Below are 18,821 nucleotides of genomic sequence, written 5' to 3'. Positions count from 1 at the left end.
ATTTGGCTTTTTGGGAGCTACTCACTAATTCTTGGCACCTCTCGACCCAGAGCATTTTTGGGTGCTCTCTGCCCTGGGCTTCTTGGGAGTTTTGCATCCTCTGCATTTTTTGAGAGCTCCAACATTCTGGTTTTTGGGAGTACTTTGACTCTTTTTGTTCTCCTGTCTTTTTTCCCTGTGGAATTCCACAACACCAGGGAGCTCTGGAATGTTTCACTGTGGGGCCCAGAGGAGTACATCAGCACATAGCTTTCAAAGGCATCATCAGCAATTCTGTTTTTCGGAGCTACCCACTACTTTTTCATCAGCTTTCCACCCAGGACATTTCTGGGAGCTCTCCATTCTGGAGATTTTTTTTGAGTACTTCAGCATTTCGGTTTTGGGGACTCCTTTGGCTCTTGGAAAACCACTGTGCAATGCTACAACGGAATAGAAGTGCTTCACCTTGCTACCATGGAGGAGCAAGTATTTTATGGAAGGTCCCTGCGGAGCACTTCACCATCCAAACCCTGCAGCATCCATCACCTGCAGCCATGGAGGAGCAAGTTCTTCACGGAAGGTCCCTGAGGAGCACTTCACCATGCGGCCCCTGCAGAGTGCGTCACCTTGCAGCCATGGAGGAGCAAGTACTTTCTGGAAGGTCCCTGTGGAGCACTTCAGCATCCAGACCCTGCAGCATCCATCACCTTGCAGCCATGGAGAAGCAAGTTCTGCACGGAAGGTCCCTGAGGAGCGCTTCACCATGCAGCCCCTGCAGAATGCATCACCTTGCAGCCACAGAGCTGTGCTTCAGCTCAGCAACCTGCAGCAGTGCTTCACTGCACAGCCCCGAGGACTGCAGCAGCACTGGGGCTTTTGGGAACCACTCACTGATCTTTTGGCTGTTTGGCTGCTCTCCAACTTGAGCTCATTGGAAGCTCTGCACCATGGGGATTTTTGGGAGCTCTCCACCCTGGACCTGTTGGAAGTGCTTCCACCATTGTGATTGCTGGGAGGACTTGGAGGCTTGGATTTTGTTCTGGAGTTCTACAGCGCCTGCCACCTTTGACACGTTTCCCCGCACACCCTGGAGGAGCGCATCGCTGCAGGAGTGCATCAGCTGTTGGGGTTTCCAGAGCCATTCACCATGGGGGTTTTGTAGCTCTCCATGTGGCAGCGTTTTGGAAACTTTCAACCTGGAGGCTTTTATGGGGGTTTCCACCCTGGGCATTTTTGAGCACTTCAGCTTCTTCTTTTGTCCTATAAGTGCTGATTTTTATTTTCTTATTTCTTTATATTTTTAATTTTTTTTTCTACTGGAATTCTACAATGCCTGCCATTCCCTGAGTGCTTCCCCACAAGGCCTTGAGGTGTTGCATTAGAACATGGCTTCAAGGAGTTCATCAACGTTTGGTTTTTTGGGAGCTACTCACTCTTTTGTGACAGCTCTGACCCAGAGGATTTTTTGCAGCTCTGACCCCTGGGGTTTTGGGAGCTCTGCATCCTGGAGAGCTTTGCAGGGCTTTCTGCAGTGTTGGAGTTTGGAGTGCTGCTCACCCTTGGCTTTTCTTGTAGCTCTCCATGTGTCAGCATTTTGGGAGCTCACATCCTGGAGTCTTTTTAGGGATCTTTCCACCCAGGGCATTTTTGGAGCGCTTCAACTTCGTTTTTCCAATCAGCTTTGAATTTTTTTTTAATTTTTTTTTTCTTCTGGAATTCTGCAATTCCTGCCATTTCTGCAGTGCTTCCCCCAGCACGTGGCCTCGTGGAGTTCATCATCATTTGATTTTTTGGGAGCTACTCACTAATTTTTGGCACCTCTTGACCCAGGGGTTTTTTGGGTGCTCTCTGCCCTGGGCTTTTTGGGAGTTTTGCCCCCAGGGCATTTTTTTGACTGCTCCATCATTTTGGTTCTTGGGAGTACTTTCACATTTTTGGATTCTGTTTCTTTTTTCCCCTTGGAATTCCACAATGCCGGGCAACTTTGGAATGCTTTGCTGCGCAGCCTCAGGAGTACATCAGCACATGGCCCTCCAGGGATCATCAGCATTTGGTTTTTTGGAGCTACGCACTATTTTTTGGCAGCTCTCCACCCAGGGCATTTTTGAGAGCTCTCAATTCTGTGGATTTTTTGGAGTACTTCAAAAACTAAAAGGACTCCCAGAAACCAAAATGCTGAATATTACTGTGCAATGCTACAATGGAATAGGAGCGCTTCACCTTGTAGCAACAGAGGAGTGAGTACTTCATGGAAGATCCTTCTGGAGCGCTTCACCATGCAGCCCCTGCAGAGTGCATCACCTTGCAGCCACAGGGCACTGCTTCAGCTCAGCAACCTGCAGCAGTGCTTCTCTGCACAGCCCCGAGGACTGCAGCAGCACTGGGGCTTTTCTGAAGGACTCATTCACCCTTGAGATTATTCTAGCTCTCCACCCCAGGGATTTTTGGAGCTCTCCATGTAGTGCCTCTTTCAGAGCACTGCATCCGTGTTTTTTTCGGGGATCTCTTTCCCCTGGAGTTTTTGATCTCTCCTTCAAGGGAAATGTGTTTCGTTTTTTTTTTTTTCTTTGGAGCACTTCACCTTTTCTCCATTGCCCAGTGTTTTCTGACTGCTTCACCCTGTGTTCTTCTGTGAGGTGATCACCCATCAGCTTTTCACCACTCGCGCATTTTGGAGTGCTGCATTCCCTGGCTTTCATTGGCGTTCCTCACTGCACAGCCCTCAAGGAGAGATGCACTTCAGATTTTCGGGTTCTTTCAAATCAGTTTCAGTGAAATGTCTCTCAGGTCTTCAAGAAGCTTGTCCACTGAAGCTTGTCCACTGAAGCTCATCCACTGAAGCTCGTCCACGGAAGCTCGCCCACTGAAGCTCGTCCACTGAAGCTTGTCCACTGAAGCTTGTATGTATGTCAAAGTTTATAAATAAATTATTCAAAACATTAAATACCAGTCTGTATTGAAATCAAACCTGAACATTAGGTTTTTTTATGGGAGTTCAGCCCTGTTTCTCCACTTTCTGCCTTCCCTCTCATCTTCAGAATCCTCTGTTTAAGCCCATTTATTTCCTTACCCACACACACTGGCTTCACACATATAAATGCAAATGGGCAATGGGACAGGCTGAGACATTTTTGACAGCAGTGAAGAAAATCCTTCTGCTCTGAGACCCTGCGCAGTAGCCCACATAGGGAAAAGGGGCTACTACAACTGTTGCTTCTGAAGCCCTGGACATGGCACTGCTGTTCCTGCTGGGGCTGTGCTCTAGAACACAACAGCTGGAGCAGGTATTCCCTGCATGGCACCTGCAAAGAACATTTTGCCACCTGACTGGAAAGCCTGAGTGTACCTGGATGCCCCTTTCCACCATGATCGGGCAGATGGTCACAGGCAAGCCAGAGCCACACCAGCATTTCAGGACTGTGTCCCCAGAAAGTCCAAATTCACATGGCTCCAGTCATCTGCCCACAAAGACACTAAAACGGTTTAATTCAAGGCAGAGCAAGTTTCCTCTGGCTTCCCCACTGAAAAAAACAGTCCACCAAAATAATACATACGGCCAAGAAAAAGACATTGCTGAATCCTGTTGCTCTTGTTACAATCTTCTCATAGTGCCTGTGCCACCAAGGAAAACAGCCCTTTATGGTCTTTACAAATCTGTGTGCCTCTTGCAAAAGCATTTTAACATCTTCATTACCCCTGTCTTCTCAACGTGGCTCCCAGGCAGAGTCTTCATCAGCAGATGTGCGCTCTGTGTGTCTGAAAAGGAGGGGAAAAAGGGGAGAGGTTTTGAATACTTTCTATGTGAACTGATGAACAAAATGCAGATGAGAGATTCTAAACAAGTTGCTGCTTCACAGGATAACTGGTCCCAGGGCACAGACAGGCTTCCTGAGCTAGATTAGCTCTACTTTATAGGAAAACACACACAAGAAGCTTCCCAACTCCCTTGCTTCCAGCCCTACAGTCCTTCCCTTCAGCTTCCCTCAAACCCACACAACTGCCTCAGGAGCTGATTCAATTCTCCAAGCCAGCACAAACCCACTTCCCCCTCTTTTTGCTTAGCTCACTGCCAGGTGAACCAACCACACCAGCCCAGACACCACACTGAGTGCCAGGGTAACACCACCTAAGCAGCACTAGAGCCAGGAGCAGGGTAGGGAATCACCCCTCTCTGGCAACAGTGAGCTGTTACATCAGTTCAGCTCATCCTACAGAATCAAAGCTGTACCTAACAGGAATTGAACTCCTAAGAATTATGCTAAAAATAATAAAGTTCCACATTCTGGTAGGAGGCATGATACCAAAACCCAACAGGGCTACAATTTTAGAAAGCAATGTTTGGATAAAGGTGATGTCAAACAAAAAGATCTGAAATGAAGGCAAACAAAACTCCCTACACAAGACATGGATTATCGGTTAACGAAACCACAGTCACAGAAACTATGCCCTGTAGTACTTAGTGCAGTAAAAACGGGATGGCAGAACAACCACCCCTCTCTCTCTGCCTGACAAGCTTCATAAGACAATGAAAGCTGAAATTATAGCCTTTGAAACATCAATATTTATTCCTAGAGAAGTCAAAAGAAGTTTCAACAGCTGCAAGGTCAATCAAGTAGAAAGGATGACTAAAACGCCAATGAAAAAGCACACAACTGAAAGGCACAATTTCAGTAGCAGCAAAGCTGCAAAAGAATTGATGCTTTGCTGGATCATCCCAGAAAAGAGATCAAGGGCATGGGCATGGAGAGAAGAGATTTGTGTTCAGGATGCTGCAAAACGTGAATTCGTCAAAATTCGGGATCAGCTGCCTTGGACACATCCTCATCCTCTGATAGAAGCACTATCAGAAACCAGACAGTGCAACATGGCTGACAGCAGTAACAGTCACCACGTGTTCCCCGGAGAAGCCTACAGAATCTGAGGACTTCAGTGTGAAGCACTTGAGCTGTAGGTACATGTCTTCCCTCACCAAAACCAACTCACAAGCCAAGGGGCTGGGGAGCAGAAAATAGGGCTTTCTCTTTTGAAAAATGAGATGTCAGGCAACGTGCACCATACAGAGCCCTGCATCTTCATCTGTCAACTGTCTGAAGCCATAAATGACAAAAAGAACAGAAATAAGTAGACATGGCACAACAGATCTTTGCAGGAACTGATTATCTCACTCACTATTTGAAATTCAGTAAAGGGGGAAGGAAAAGGAGGCATTTCTTTTAGAGAGATCCTGAAAACCTTCTGTGGGGTCAACCCACACACGATGAATGACCTGTGAGATGGTAAATGAAGTTCAACCTTTATTAAACCACAGCAAAGAGTTTCCTCCCCCTCCCCCTCAGATACAATGATATAACCATATGAACAAAAGAAACAGACCCACAATCACCTCAGAAGATGCTTTTAATCAATATGCACTGACCACCAAAACCAAAGGTACCTGAATGAGGGCAAACCAGACAAATTATCGATATGGTCTCTGTCAGAATACTGCATGCAGCACTTGTAACCCAAACCCTAAAAGAACAGCATAAAATACAGAGAGCATGGGACTAGGCACAATTAGAATGGCAATTTCATACCAAGAGACACAAGTCTTTCTAAATGAGGAAGGAACTACAAGACAAAAAAAAAAAAAAATTAAACAACTGCCTCATTTATCTCCAGGAGTATTTCCTGAAACTGAACAGGACAGGGCAGTGTCTCTTTTTCACCATCAAACAAACATAACTGTTCTACACTTTGCTGTCCACCCTACACAATAAAATTCTTTGCTACAGTGAAAACAGAAACACAAAAGGCAGAAGTGTCTCCATGCTAATCACTGCAGAGGAATACAATGCACAAGTCCATCCCAGCTTGACAAGTTGCAAATCATTGTCCAAAAGAGCAACTGAAAGCAATCTGCAATCATTCTCTACAAAAATACTTCTCTGTCAGCTCAGCAGACATGCAAAGCTTTGAATTAGACTATTTTCCCCCTACAGATACATTTTGCATTATCTAAAAGGACTGCTAAGACCTTTCTCTTCAGCAGAATTTTTCCACATGCTTCTTTGCAGGCAGAACTCACTTCTAATCGTTCATCCACTTGGCAAGTTTTTCCATCTTCCACATTGTGCCCTTGGAGTAACATTATCAAGGGAAGAAAAACATTATTTCTGATAGAAAGAAGCTTCTCCCCTTAAAAAAGCTACAGCACACCCGTTAAGACACATGCAAATGCTGCAAAGAATAGAAAAATTAATACAAAGAATTAATACAAAAATAGTTTTATTTTCCACTAAGAGATCTCAACAGAGACATTTCAAACTCATCAGAAAGGAGCTTTAAAATAAAATACAAGACTGCAAGGTAAAACATCCATCCAGACCTCAAAAAGAGCTGGAGACTTCTTCAGGTAAGATCTGCTTCCTAAAGAAATACTGAATACTGGTGAAAACCCACTTATATTTAATACCTTTCTTTTTTTTTCCAGTTCTGCAAATGAAGATCTTCTCTCCCAGAGAAAGTCCTCCCAATACCAAGACTCTTTGCCTAAACAATGAGGCCTCTCATCTCATTACAATATTTTATAGTAGTAATACTTGAAACACCAGTAGGCATCTTCCAACTCTCCTAAAAAAAAGAGGGAAAAGCACCATAGGACATCCAAAGGAAGTGAGATGAGCTAACAAATGCAAGCGGTTGTTTGGATTAGCAGGGTCCCAGCCATGCTGCTTTGCAAGTGTGCAAGGGCTCAAGTTCACTTAGGCACAGTGCAAGAAAGCTGCTGATTCCCAGCAGTAGAAATCTTCTTATATTTGTATATGAAAGCATCCATCTTTCCAAGACTAACCCCATAGACACCATCTAGAACCAGAGAGCCAAAACATGTCTGTCTGCGATTGAGAAAGGATTCTTCAACACCATTCACCAAGGAGGAAGAATTCCCATCTGCATGCAGGGCTTTTGCAGCAGTGGTTTCACCTGTGCCATCAGAAATGGCAGCAGCAGAGTCACGTTCAGTACACTTGGTAATGTCATCCATGCGCTTGTGGACATCATGGCTCAGCAGCAATACAATCATCCCTCCAACACGAAGTAGCCTGACAATTGCAGGAAAAATAGAGGTTAGGTGCTATCCTGCCTCGCCTTCCTTCATCCGGGCAGAACTCAATACTGCTGACACCTCAGATGTCAGTTGCATTTGACAGATCACCTAAGCATGTTAAGGGTCATGGCTCAACTCAGTAACTTACATCTCCAAATGGAATTTTAATCCCCAACTTCATAACTCCTCCCAGATTGGAGAACTGGATCCTGTCCAGAAAGCAGATTAATACTAACCATTGATTGTAATCCATTTTTCTTGGTAGATGAGCAAGCATTACGTTTGGCTTTGAGAGAGGGTGGGTGGGGAAAGACTATCCTGCTCTGTTCACTCAAAGTGGATTAAACAATCTTGCTGATGGAGCTCTCATGATAATGGTCCCTTCCTCACCTCCCCTTCCCAAGGACATACTTTGGGCAGGATGGTCCAGCAGAGCAATGAGACCAGAAGACAAGCACGGCCAAAGGGAGGGGTGGTCAACACAAGATTACGTAAGATTGCCCTGCCATTCTATGGAGCTACCTCACCTTCTTCACCATCTTCCCACCACATTTTGGCACTGGGTAAGTGAGATCAACACCCACTGAAGACCAGCCCCTACAGAAAGGGGTTGTTTTCAGCCAAGACATAAAGAGGCAGATAGATGGAACTGCCTGTTAGAAGCAGCCCACTATTAACTTGGTTCAACTCTGCCACAAAATGACAGCATGAGGGATGAACAGAGGCATCTAACAGCAAACCAGGTGGCTAGCTGGATATTCCAGGACATGCTAACAGAAAGGAAAAAGCACAAAACCATTTTCTGGTCTGAGATCCTTCTTGCCAATGCAGGCTGGTAAAAGCTTGATTGTATAAAATCATAGGGTTTCCTTTTGGGTTTACAAGCAGACCTCCGGGAAAGGATTATTGCTTTATTTGCCTGGCCATGGTGATCCTCTTCTCTTTCTCCTTTCTGCCTTGTAAAGAACATTTGTAACACGCCACACACTCACACCACACACTCATTCCTTGTCAGCTTGGGCTGCCATCAGCACTTTCACAGCTTGCAACACAAGCCACAACAGCCTCCAAGAGACAAGAAAAGGACTCAGACCTTCACAACCTGCACAGGATCAACTACAGAGCTCGAGAGTGTTTGAAGCAGAGCAAACGTGAAGATGAATGAACACTTAAAACTGAAAACCATCAAGACACTTACACAAACTCCAAGCATATCAAAGGCCACACATACCTCTCCATTTCCTGGAGAATATCTGGTAGGACCCGTATGTCTTTTATGATCTTGAACTTCTTCCCAAATGGAATATCTGAAATCACAGCGTCGAAGCTTTCTGAAGGCAATGGCAATGCTGAAGAATAAAGGCAGGTCTTTACATCTGACTATATGAACAATGAGCAGCATCTGTGCCCCCATCCACCTTACACAGCTGTCTGACGGCTCTTATGTGAATCATGGACCCACACTCACAGCTCCTTCTGTACTTATCCTCACAAACTACACTTACAAAGCCAAAGTAAATGCAGACTGGGAAGAAACAGATGCATGATAGCATGTTTTCTCTTGCAGATTCCCTACTACTGGTGGTATGAGAGTAAGACAGGGATGGCATGGTTCCAAACTAACTGCTGCTTCTCAACACACCTGTGCATCTTTACAAACCAAATGCAAAAGAAGAGTTAAGCTTGCAAACACTTCACTTAGTGCAGATGTTCAGATATATACGTATGAATGACAAGGAACAAAATGTTAAATTTCCATCCATACCCTTTTTTTCCCCCCAAGAATCTGATTACAGCCAGAATCACTTGGATTCTATTGGACTTAGGGTCTATGAAGTATCTCCCCAGGGTTTCTGCATCCTTGGATCAGTCAGCTCTCTTGACCACAATGCAGCACTGCACCCTTGTGGTGATGTCAGCTCTGTTGACCACAATGCAGCACTGCACCCTTGTGGTGATGAAGGCCAGCCACACGCGGGCTGCACTCGCCAGAGCACAGTCTGCATATAAAAGGGTAAGACTATGGGTTCTCCACCCCTCAGGATGCTCAAACTCGACTGGACAAGGCCATGAGCAATCTGACCCAGCTTCGGGTTCTTATTAATAAGAAATTATGTTTCTTTCCCTTCTGGTAAGAAATAAATATTGCAAGGTAAAAAAATAGATGCCTATTTCACCACCCCTGCACAGGGAAAAACACCCAGCTCTTGTCTGTCACGGATTTCATACAGGACTAATTTAGATTCAGGCTCTGAGGTCCAAATAAGGTCAGAAACTTACTACCTTCTCCCCAGACTAGCACTTGAGCTGACAGCAAGCAGATTCCCAATTCCAGGAGAAAGGCATTGTCATTTAAAATACTCCTACTGCAAAACTTTAACAATACAACACTGAGCTTAAGGAATCCCCCCTACTATTCACCTGGTAAATTTAAGTTGCAAGCCACATTTATCTGGATTTGTCCTCACGGTGCTCCCATTAGACAAGAAAAAACCTTCTCATGTATGTAGTCTCTGTGGTATTCACAAATTTACCATTATGACAGAAAACTACTGCCCATGTCTGACAATTATTAGTTTCAATGTCTTCTCTTGGGTTTATTCTTACCAAAGTTCCCAGGGGTGAGAAGGGGGAAACAAATAATTATCCAGTCACTAGCACTATGGAGTCACTACTCACATGTTTGAGTGTTAGCTCTACTTCACATGACCTCAAGAGAACCTCCATTACCCTCATAATTCCAGAATCACAAAAACCACTCCAAATATATCTCACTTGGAAAGCCTTTCACATATAACACACACACCTTTCACAGAAGCTTTAAGTAATTCAATCTTATCCATCAGGCCTGCAGTCCTAATATTCACATCTGCACCCTCTAACTGTGAATCACTTATATCAGCACCCCAGTAACAGGCTTCCTGCTCAGAGAAAAAGACAAAAGTCATTTTGTTGACAAACAGGTGTATGTATTTTATAACCCCTTCTCAGAACTGCCTTGTTGTACATCTCTTCCAAAACAAAGACCTTGCTGAGAGATATACCACCACTACAGAGACCCAGACGAGTAGAGGAAGTATGTGCTATCTAGACCCCTTCCACATTCTGGTCTGATCAAAATACTTGTAACTTACAGAAATACTGAGGCTATGTCCTAAGAGCAAGACCCCATCTAGCTACAAACAGCCATACCGCTGCCTCTGACAACTGGCTGTCTAATACCTCCCATTGACACCTTTGATCCTAGAATAAGCCCAGGCAGTTTTAAAGGCTCACACAAACCCTGAGGTATAAAACCAGGGCTCAAACACCTGCCTGCACAAATATGCAGCACTTGGATTTACATTCCTGTGGAGGAACATTTGTACTAGATCATTTTACAACTGTCTGAAAAGATCAGCCTGGTTTACAGTAATGACTTTGGTGTAACTGCGGCACAGATTTTATTCAATGCACCTACAAGCCACCTCGCAAAGGTCCTGCCTATTGCCACTGGGATACTTACAGCCCACTCTTTGGCAGCTTCCAGCAGTATTGTTCCCAGCCCACACATGGGATTCAGCACAAAGGCACCAGCCTACAGAAATAATGGGGTTATTGCATGCCAATCAAGAGAGACTCCTCTCCCAGGACAAACCTTAATCAGGGGTGTACAGATCAGCTACATACTCCCACTGAACCCAGGGCAATAATTACTAATTTACCAGGCCAAACTTGCCTGTCGGGAGTAGCGTAAAAGCATTAATAGCGTCACTAAATACAAGGCATCTACACATCCTGCCTTGAGGTAACATTTAGAGACAAAGAATATGAGTGGACTGCAGATGGATATCGGCATCAAATTCATCTGTGGGAAACATCACACTCGCTTCTGTTTTCCCTTGGGAGAACAACCCAACAGGGTCTCAAGCCTAGACAGTGGAAGAAACCTTGCCATTTACACATCCATTTGTACAAGGAATAACACTTCTGCTGAAAAGGACCTGGGATTACAGCAGATATCTGGTCAAACAGCAGGTGACAGCACACTCTGATCACAAATACGGCAAACCCTATGCATCTGGGACTCTACATCTTTGCCATTAACATTAACTTACACTGATTTCAGCCAGAGATGCCATGGACCATGCAATTGTTGACCGCAGTCCTGCTGTCTTGATGTACTCTCTGTTTGCCAAAGGAAGCCTGCAGACAGCAAAAAATCAACATTAAGATAGCAGTACAACCACCCAGAAAAGCCTGTGTAGTATGAACAAATGAACTAGACACATCTGCAGACAGACTGATAGAAACCACAGTCTGGCCTACATGCTCACATAAGCTCCAGGCAGACCACAACACTAATGTGATAGTGCAGCGAATATTAAACCAGAAGATAAATGCTCACAGCGTGTGAGCAAGAGTATTTAGAAATCATTCCTCTTCTGATACCGACAAGACAAATCCAGTGAGGAGAATGCCTACCTGAAAAGAGGAATCCCCACCACACAGTGAACATCATTAAGATGTAGGAAGATCTGAATCCCCACCACACAGTGAACAGCATTAAGATGAAGGAAGATCTGAAAGAGGAAACAGGTTACATCAGACACTCTCAACCTGACACAACAATAGCTTTAACTCATGTAAACCAGACACACAAGATGTTCCTACGAACTTCTAACTGTAGTTTTTGATAACAAAAATATATGCTTCACAAAGTTATGATTAATTGCAAGAAATCTCACTAGATAATCTGAAGGCCATTTTAAAGAGGATTTAGCATTTAGGCAAGCTGCAAAGAGAATTCTGTCAGCTAGGAATCCATCAGCAAGCACTTAAATCTTCAAGAGATTTACTCTAAGCAGGGACGTTGGAACTAGATGATCTTTTAGGGTCCCTTCCAAACATAACCACTCTATGATTATTTGCTGCATACTAGTATTCATATGTTCAAGTACACCCCTCCTAATTTAAGGAAAAAAAAAAACACAGCCACCTCCCGAAAAAACAAACTAAAACCAAACTAAACACAAACAAGCAAACAAAAACCCACCATGAGTGCTACTAAGGGAAACTTTAGATGGAAAGCACGAATGCAATCCTTTGAGAAATGGAAGCAGCTCAAAGCAATTGTCCTCCTGTCGCATAGAGAGCATCCCCAAGGATGACTGAGCTCCCCAACAGGTCTTGCATGACTACAGTCCCTCCCTCCAGAAAGCCCAAAGAGCGGCACTTTTGCAATACCTCAGTCCTCAGCGTTTGAATGGTTTCAGAGCAAAAATATGGACGAGAACAAAATCCCCACTTCAAGATCAATAAAGCTGTTATTTGATGCACAGCCTGGGAAAACCACAACCAGTGGATGAACCCAGAGCTCTTACAGAAGGCCTCAGATCTCCCAGCATCAGTGCTGACAGCAACTTCCATACACCAACCACAGGGATGGAGAAACACCTTTGACAAGAGCTTTTGAAAGAGCAATGAATCCTTTCCCAAGTCTCCACACAGCTTGCAATGTACAGAGTGCCTTAAGCAAGCTGCTTGTCAGGAGCAGGGTCTAGGAGGAGGCTTTTCCATGAACAGCATTCTCAAGTCAAGTTCCTCAAAAACATGACTTTACTGCTTGCCTACAGAGGCTGCAAGGTGGCCCAATGGCTCAGGTGATCTCCATTTTCAAGTCATAGTCTAGCTGTTGTTAAGCATGCTGGGTCCTGAGACATTGCCCATATGGATTGTTCCCCTGACTTGCAGGCCCATGATGGCCATTCTCATCATTATTTAAGTGTTCTGGAAGGCACACACACCATGGCTACCAAGAAGCTTTGCTCAACACTACCAGACCAAATGTAGTTTAATTCAGCAGCAGGAAGACAAACAGGGAGAAGCCACGGCTGAAAGTGCAAAGGGAGCAGAGAACAAAACAAAAGAGATCAGGGGCAATGCTGGAAGCACCAACAGGCCCTCTGGCAGACAAGCACCACTACCTCTACATCAGGGTCCCGGAGATCAGCCCGCCAGCCACACTGCTTCATGAGTGTCAGGCCAACGGCTCTTCCAATCTCCTGCAAGGGGGAAGAACGGTCACAGGCCACAAAAATAACAGTATTGAAAAGATTACAGACCACAGACTGCAGAATCCTTAGAAACACCTGGAAAAAGAAAGAGGCTTTCTCCATCCCTAGGAGAACAATTCAGACAAAGACCAGAAGAAGTACAGCAGGCCAAAGTGAGAGAAAGGGGCAGAGAAAACACATCTCTGGACAAAATGACTATCCCTCAGATGGAGGGCAGGAGGCTGAAGATCAAGTACTGCCCAAACTACAGCAAATGGAATAATTTTAAAATTTTCTTTCACACACAAAATTCCTAATGCTGTAAACTAAATTACCTAAGAGAAAACCTGTGAATGCACAACTGCAACTCACAATTTTCATGCTTTTATGGCATCTATAGAAAGCTCTGGCTATCTTTTGAATATGAGAACACACAGCACAAATTTAAGCAAATATTCATGTTGGCAGACTCATGTGTCCCACCTTCCCAAAGTATTTCAGTAGGAAAGAAGAATAACGTAGTTAACCACTGTTGTCTTCAAGTAAGAGAAACCTACATAAACTGCAGCTACACATGGTTGTTTGGGGCTTTTTTTATCTTTTTATTTTCTTCATGATAGAAAGGAATTATAGATAGAAAGAGGGCTAGATGGAAAAGGCCCCTGGAAGTCTCTATGCTATCACTCTCTCCAAAGGATCAAGATCCACTCGCCAAGACACGTCCCAGGGCTGCACCACCCTCCTGGGGATCAGGTTCTCTCCAGTACTGAACCAGAGCCCACCGAAGCTGCAAGCTCTGGGTTTTGCCCTCGTTTTACACTAAGAGGTGTCTGACTCCACTGTCCTTGCAATGGCCCTTTAAGTAGCTGTAAATGACTGTAAGATCACTCCTCAGACTCCAGGGGCCCAGCTACCTCAGCCTCTTACCTTTACTTAACCTCTGTACAACTATTGATTTGAAAAATATCCAGAGAAACAGTGCCCAGTAATTAACAACAGCCTTTGTATTTTCACCTGTTTCAGGTAATCGCAGGTTAAAGGCTTCTTTTTTTGGAGAAAATACAGAAAAAAAATGAGATCAGTTTGATATTCTAAAACATACAACACAATTGAAATGACAACTAAACCACACATCCCCCTTCACTTTCATGAAACTCTGTTAAAACACATACTTTAGCACACCTGGGACGTAAGTACTTTGGCAACTGGTCCACTACAATGGCAAGGAACTCTGAAACTGAAGTTAAGCTGCTCATTCGCAATAGCTTTCTCCCCACTGCTTTTGGAAGAGTCTTCTAAGGAAGTCTCGCTTTCAGTCTGGCAGTCCCCTGCTACCACACACCTCTCCCCAGCTTCTGTCTGATGTTCCTCAGACACAGTCTCTCTCACTTGTTCTGTTTTCTGCCTTTTAGTTGCAGTATCTGTCTCTTCTGGACCCCTCTGTTCAAGAAGGACAGGGAATTGCTTGAAGGAGTCCAGCGCAGAGCCACAAAGATGATTAAGGGAGTGGAACATCTCCCTTATGAGGAGAGGCTGAGGGAGCTGGGTCTCTTTAGCTTGCAAAAGAGGAGACTGAGGGGTGACCTCATCAATGTTTACAAATATGTGAAGGGTAGGTGTCAGGATGATGGAGCTAGGCTTTTTTCAGTGATATCCAGTGATAGGACAAGGGGCAATGGGTGTAAACTGGAACATAGGAAGTTCCACGTTAACATCAGGAAGAACTTCTTTACTGTAAGAGTGACAGAGCACTGGAACAGGTTGCCCAGGGGGGTTGTGGAGTCTCCTACACTGGAGATATTCAAGGCCCGCCTGGACAAGTTCCTGTGTGATGTACTGTAGGTTACCCTGCTCTTGCAGGGGGGTTGGACTAGATGATCTTTTTAGGTCCCTTCCAACCCTTGGGATTCTGTGATTCTGTGATTCTGTGATTCTGATCTTCTTTTGAGAGGCAATGGGTTTTCTTGAAAGACATCATCTCTTTTTCACTCACACCCATGAAGGTTTCTCCAAAGAGAGATAACGTCCCGCCAATACTTTGGCTCCTCAGTGAAAAGACTTTTAATGTCATGCAGCATTTTCCCTGGAAGAAAAAGCCATTTCAGGTTAAGCAGTTCGGGCTCAACACTGGATTTTCCTATGGACTGAGAACAGCTGTTAACAGAGACTGTGTTCAGATTTCATTAATATGTGAATCCAGGAACCACAGCAGCAGCGGCACATCACAGGCAGAGCTGAGCTCCCAACACCCACACCAACACCCACATGGCCCCCCAGCAGAGACCCAGGCACCCCTCTGATTACCAGCTCTGCAGACCCAAGATTAAACCATCCAGCGCACATCGAAACTTACGCTCATGGGTAGTCCCCTTGAGCTAGAGATGACAAAAGAGGTACCAGGAATACAGAGGCAAATTCACTTTAAAACCTTGAAGCTGGTCACAAGGGGGATGGGGGAAGTATTTCTACTTCTCGTTTTAAATTTTACAGTCCATTTACAAGCCCATCTGCGATCTCCCGAATTAAATCCCACCAGCACGCAGAGATCAATCCATCTAACTTGAAGTTCTCATTCCAGCACTGACAGTGAACGTGACCAGAGGAGCTGAAATTCACAAGGAATCTGTGTACTGAACACACACAGTCTGTGCACTGAAGTGACACAAGATACATGTCAGGCCACTTCCCTTCAAAGAAAACAGCTTGTTACAACACAAAGGGTCCAGAATTGGACTTCAGTTTCAGGGTGCAGTGTTTGTTATCATACGCGGATTGACTCCACAACTTGTTAAAGTTGTAAAGTAGGTATGCTTTATTCAGCGCTGAGGTGCATGGGGATCGTTCCTCCAAAGCATGCACACCCAGGGTCGTTTTTCCTTTACATTTATTCCCTTAAGGCATACATATGCATTAGATTACTGATATGCCTACACATATTTAGTATCTGTCCCCGCTTCGTATTATAATGAGCTAGAAGGTCCTTTGTGCCTGCGCAGTGTCCCCTCTGGTCATGGGCAGGGGTCTCAAGATGAAGTAAATGAGTCTTCCTCTTCTTAAACTTTTCACCTTTTAATCTTCACGCATGGCTTTAGGGTTTAGTCGGTACCTCATCCATAAATCATCAGCTTCTCCCACTTATCAATAGTCCCAGACATTCGCATTTCCTTGTCAATAGTTGCTTATCAGTAGAATCAGGCCTCTGTCTCCTCCCCTTACCAGTAGTTTGTGCCTTGTTCTGTTTAGTAAGCATGATAGGTGTTTACAACAGACAATACTTTTGTTTAAGCAAGGAATTCTTCTAACTCTCTTATACAATCCCCTGTATTGTTCCCTTGTACATTTATTAACCCTGTATCAACACCAGAGCTTCACTTGATGCCAAAGACTTTTGTTTCCCCACCCACTTCCTTAGGTTCCAGGCTTGGTTTGGAACCATTTCCAAGTCTCTCTGTCTTCCTACAACTGACTTCTTCCCTAAGACCACAGATAATCAGATTTATCTTCTGTAGTTTATTGCCTTTTTTTTCTCTCCTTTTTGTTTTCTTCAGGTGTACACAGGCGATATCTCAGTTACCCATCAATTCTGTGTTCAGGATTGTCTTTCATCTCTGAAAACTTGCCACAGGCTTCATTTGTAAGTGAAATACACCATTTGGTTTTCTTGGTATGGCTTAACATGGTCCCCTTTGTTAAAGAGATTAAAGAGACATACCCCTGAGGCAATCGCCAGGTTCCTGCAGAGTAAAGCCCATAACCTTCTGCACTCAACAGCCCAGCAAGTGTTCCCTGCTATAGCTGTCTCCTTCTATCCAGACCTTGTCTTTGCGTGGCTAAAATAGGGTATAGTGAAAGAAATAGAGTAATTGCCTTGGAAATCTATAGCGTATTCTTTGGTATTAAGGTGTTAGTAAAGATTGGTAAATCTTTCCAGCTTAGGTGTTTCTGCTGTTACAAGATATTGAAGTGCCATCTCTAAGACATGCTCATTCTCAATAACCTCACAGCAGTTTCTGATATTAGTGTATTCTGCTTCCCAGAAGACAACCCATCTGAAGGGTTGAGGAAGTAATAGCTCCAGATGTGTGGATTGTACAATTACACCTGAAAGGGAGAGAAAACAAGATTGACATGGGGTGATATGCCCAGTGAGGCTGGTGGAAGTGTATCCCAACCATCTAAGATAGAAGGTAATGAATGGTAAAGACTCTGATAGATGCCGCCAAACATCGACAGCAAACACCCTGTAGAACTGAATAGAAAAGAAAAGGGACCCGGAGGATTTACTTCCCTGAAGCTCTGATTTATAAAGCAAGCCAGGAGGTGGGAAAATCCTTTTTTTCTCAAGATAGAGACGATTCTGTGCAGTACAGCCATGCAGATCCATATGTTCTGTCCAAGTCTGTGTGTGTCACTCTACTTGTAATTCCAGTTTTATCTATTTAATTCTATTTGTATTCCTCTGTCATAAATATATATATTTACACACACGCACATAAAAATAATTGCAATTCTCCCAAGGGAAGTTCTCCAAAACACTTCTCAGCCAAAGCACCTTCCTAAACCCACGGGTAAGAGTGAGGAATTTTATTGGAGCTGAGGGACAAGGTCAAGAGCCCTGCAAGACAAGACATATTTATGAGTGACAAAAGTTATAAATGAATGAAGTGATTGGCGTTTCCTGTGAGGAAGATAGGCCTGGGATACTTCCAGGTAATTTCTTCCTCCAAGCTGGTGACTGCAAAGTGAATTGAAGTTTGAGGTTCCTTCTCTTCTTGGTTTGCTTCCAAGGAAGATGTGATGGCTGGGTCTCCTTCTCATTATATGTTGTCATTGACTTTTGTGCAGGAACTGTAGAAGAACCTACATAAAGTCATGAGGACTAGTGAAAAATCTCATTGTTTTAGTGTATCTCAGTCTTCCTCACTTAAGACGGGCTGTTCATGTCCTGGATGACAGAGCTCTATCTATGTTGCCAGTGGCTGAAAAACCTCCTTCCGCACTTTACCAGAGCACCCTTCACCTCCTTGTTCCTCATGCTGTGGATGAATCGGTTAAGCGTGCACATTGCCATAGTGTAGAAGATGGAGTCCACCTTATCCAGTCTCCTGTGGCTAGAGGAAGGTTGTAGGTACTTGAAGAATGTTGTATCATAGAGCAAGGCAACAGCCGTCAGATGGAAGGCTCAGGTGTGGAAGGCTCTTTCCCTGCTCTGTGCTGAGCACACCTTCAGCACATTGCGGGTGAAAACTGTAAATACAGTTGCATGTGCTCTCCTGAGAGGAAGCCTCCAGGGCTGTTCATGCTTTACCAGAAGAAAACAAAGAGAAGAAAAAACAAGGGTGTGAAATCACCTCTGAAAGGCATTGTGGCTCTTCGGCATCTGAGAGTCATGGAGTGCATGAGCCATCCCTGGGCACAGCTACACAGCAGCAGTGATGACCAGCTCATAAGAGCATCATAGGATGCTTGTGACATACTTGTGGGTCACATAAAACTTTTGGTCTGACCTTGGCAACAGAATGAAACTGTTGTAGAGACAATTCAGATCTTCCAGAGGGTCCCGAAAGAGGACGTGATGCATTACTGACTCCATCTCTGGAGCTGCTGATGTTCCTCTGTGTACCCTTGAGAGCCCAGATTTCCATCCCCAGTGGGCTTATCCACATATATCGCCCGGATGTCCAACACCTGAGCTGGGGACTGTGGGCTTCCACTGTATT

The 18,821-nt window shown here is 44.5% G+C and overlaps 1 protein-coding gene and 1 pseudogene across 1 annotated transcript; one reads left to right on the top strand and one right to left on the bottom strand.

The window, feature by feature from the left end:
* LOC136017804 (olfactory receptor 5AP2-like) overlaps nt 1–18,821 on the top strand; it is a 313,756-nt pseudogene that overhangs the window by 89,464 nt on the left and 205,471 nt on the right.
* Nucleotides 6,719–18,172, bottom strand: LOC136016761 (THUMP domain-containing protein 2-like). Its single transcript, XM_065684404.1, is given in 11 exon segments — nt 6,719–7,061; nt 8,298–8,415; nt 9,873–9,987; nt 10,572–10,643; nt 11,164–11,251; nt 11,531–11,583; nt 13,033–13,110; nt 14,284–14,534; nt 15,038–15,184; nt 15,455–15,476; nt 18,107–18,172. Coding segments are annotated over 11 exon segments (1,353 nt in total).

This window comes from Lathamus discolor, chromosome 6, assembly GCF_037157495.1.
Source record: "Lathamus discolor isolate bLatDis1 chromosome 6, bLatDis1.hap1, whole genome shotgun sequence".
In the NCBI taxonomy this organism is placed as follows: Eukaryota; Metazoa; Chordata; class Aves; order Psittaciformes; family Psittacidae; genus Lathamus; species Lathamus discolor.
The sequence above is the reverse complement of the archived record's forward strand: the minus strand, read 5'-3'. Positions and strand labels throughout refer to the sequence as shown.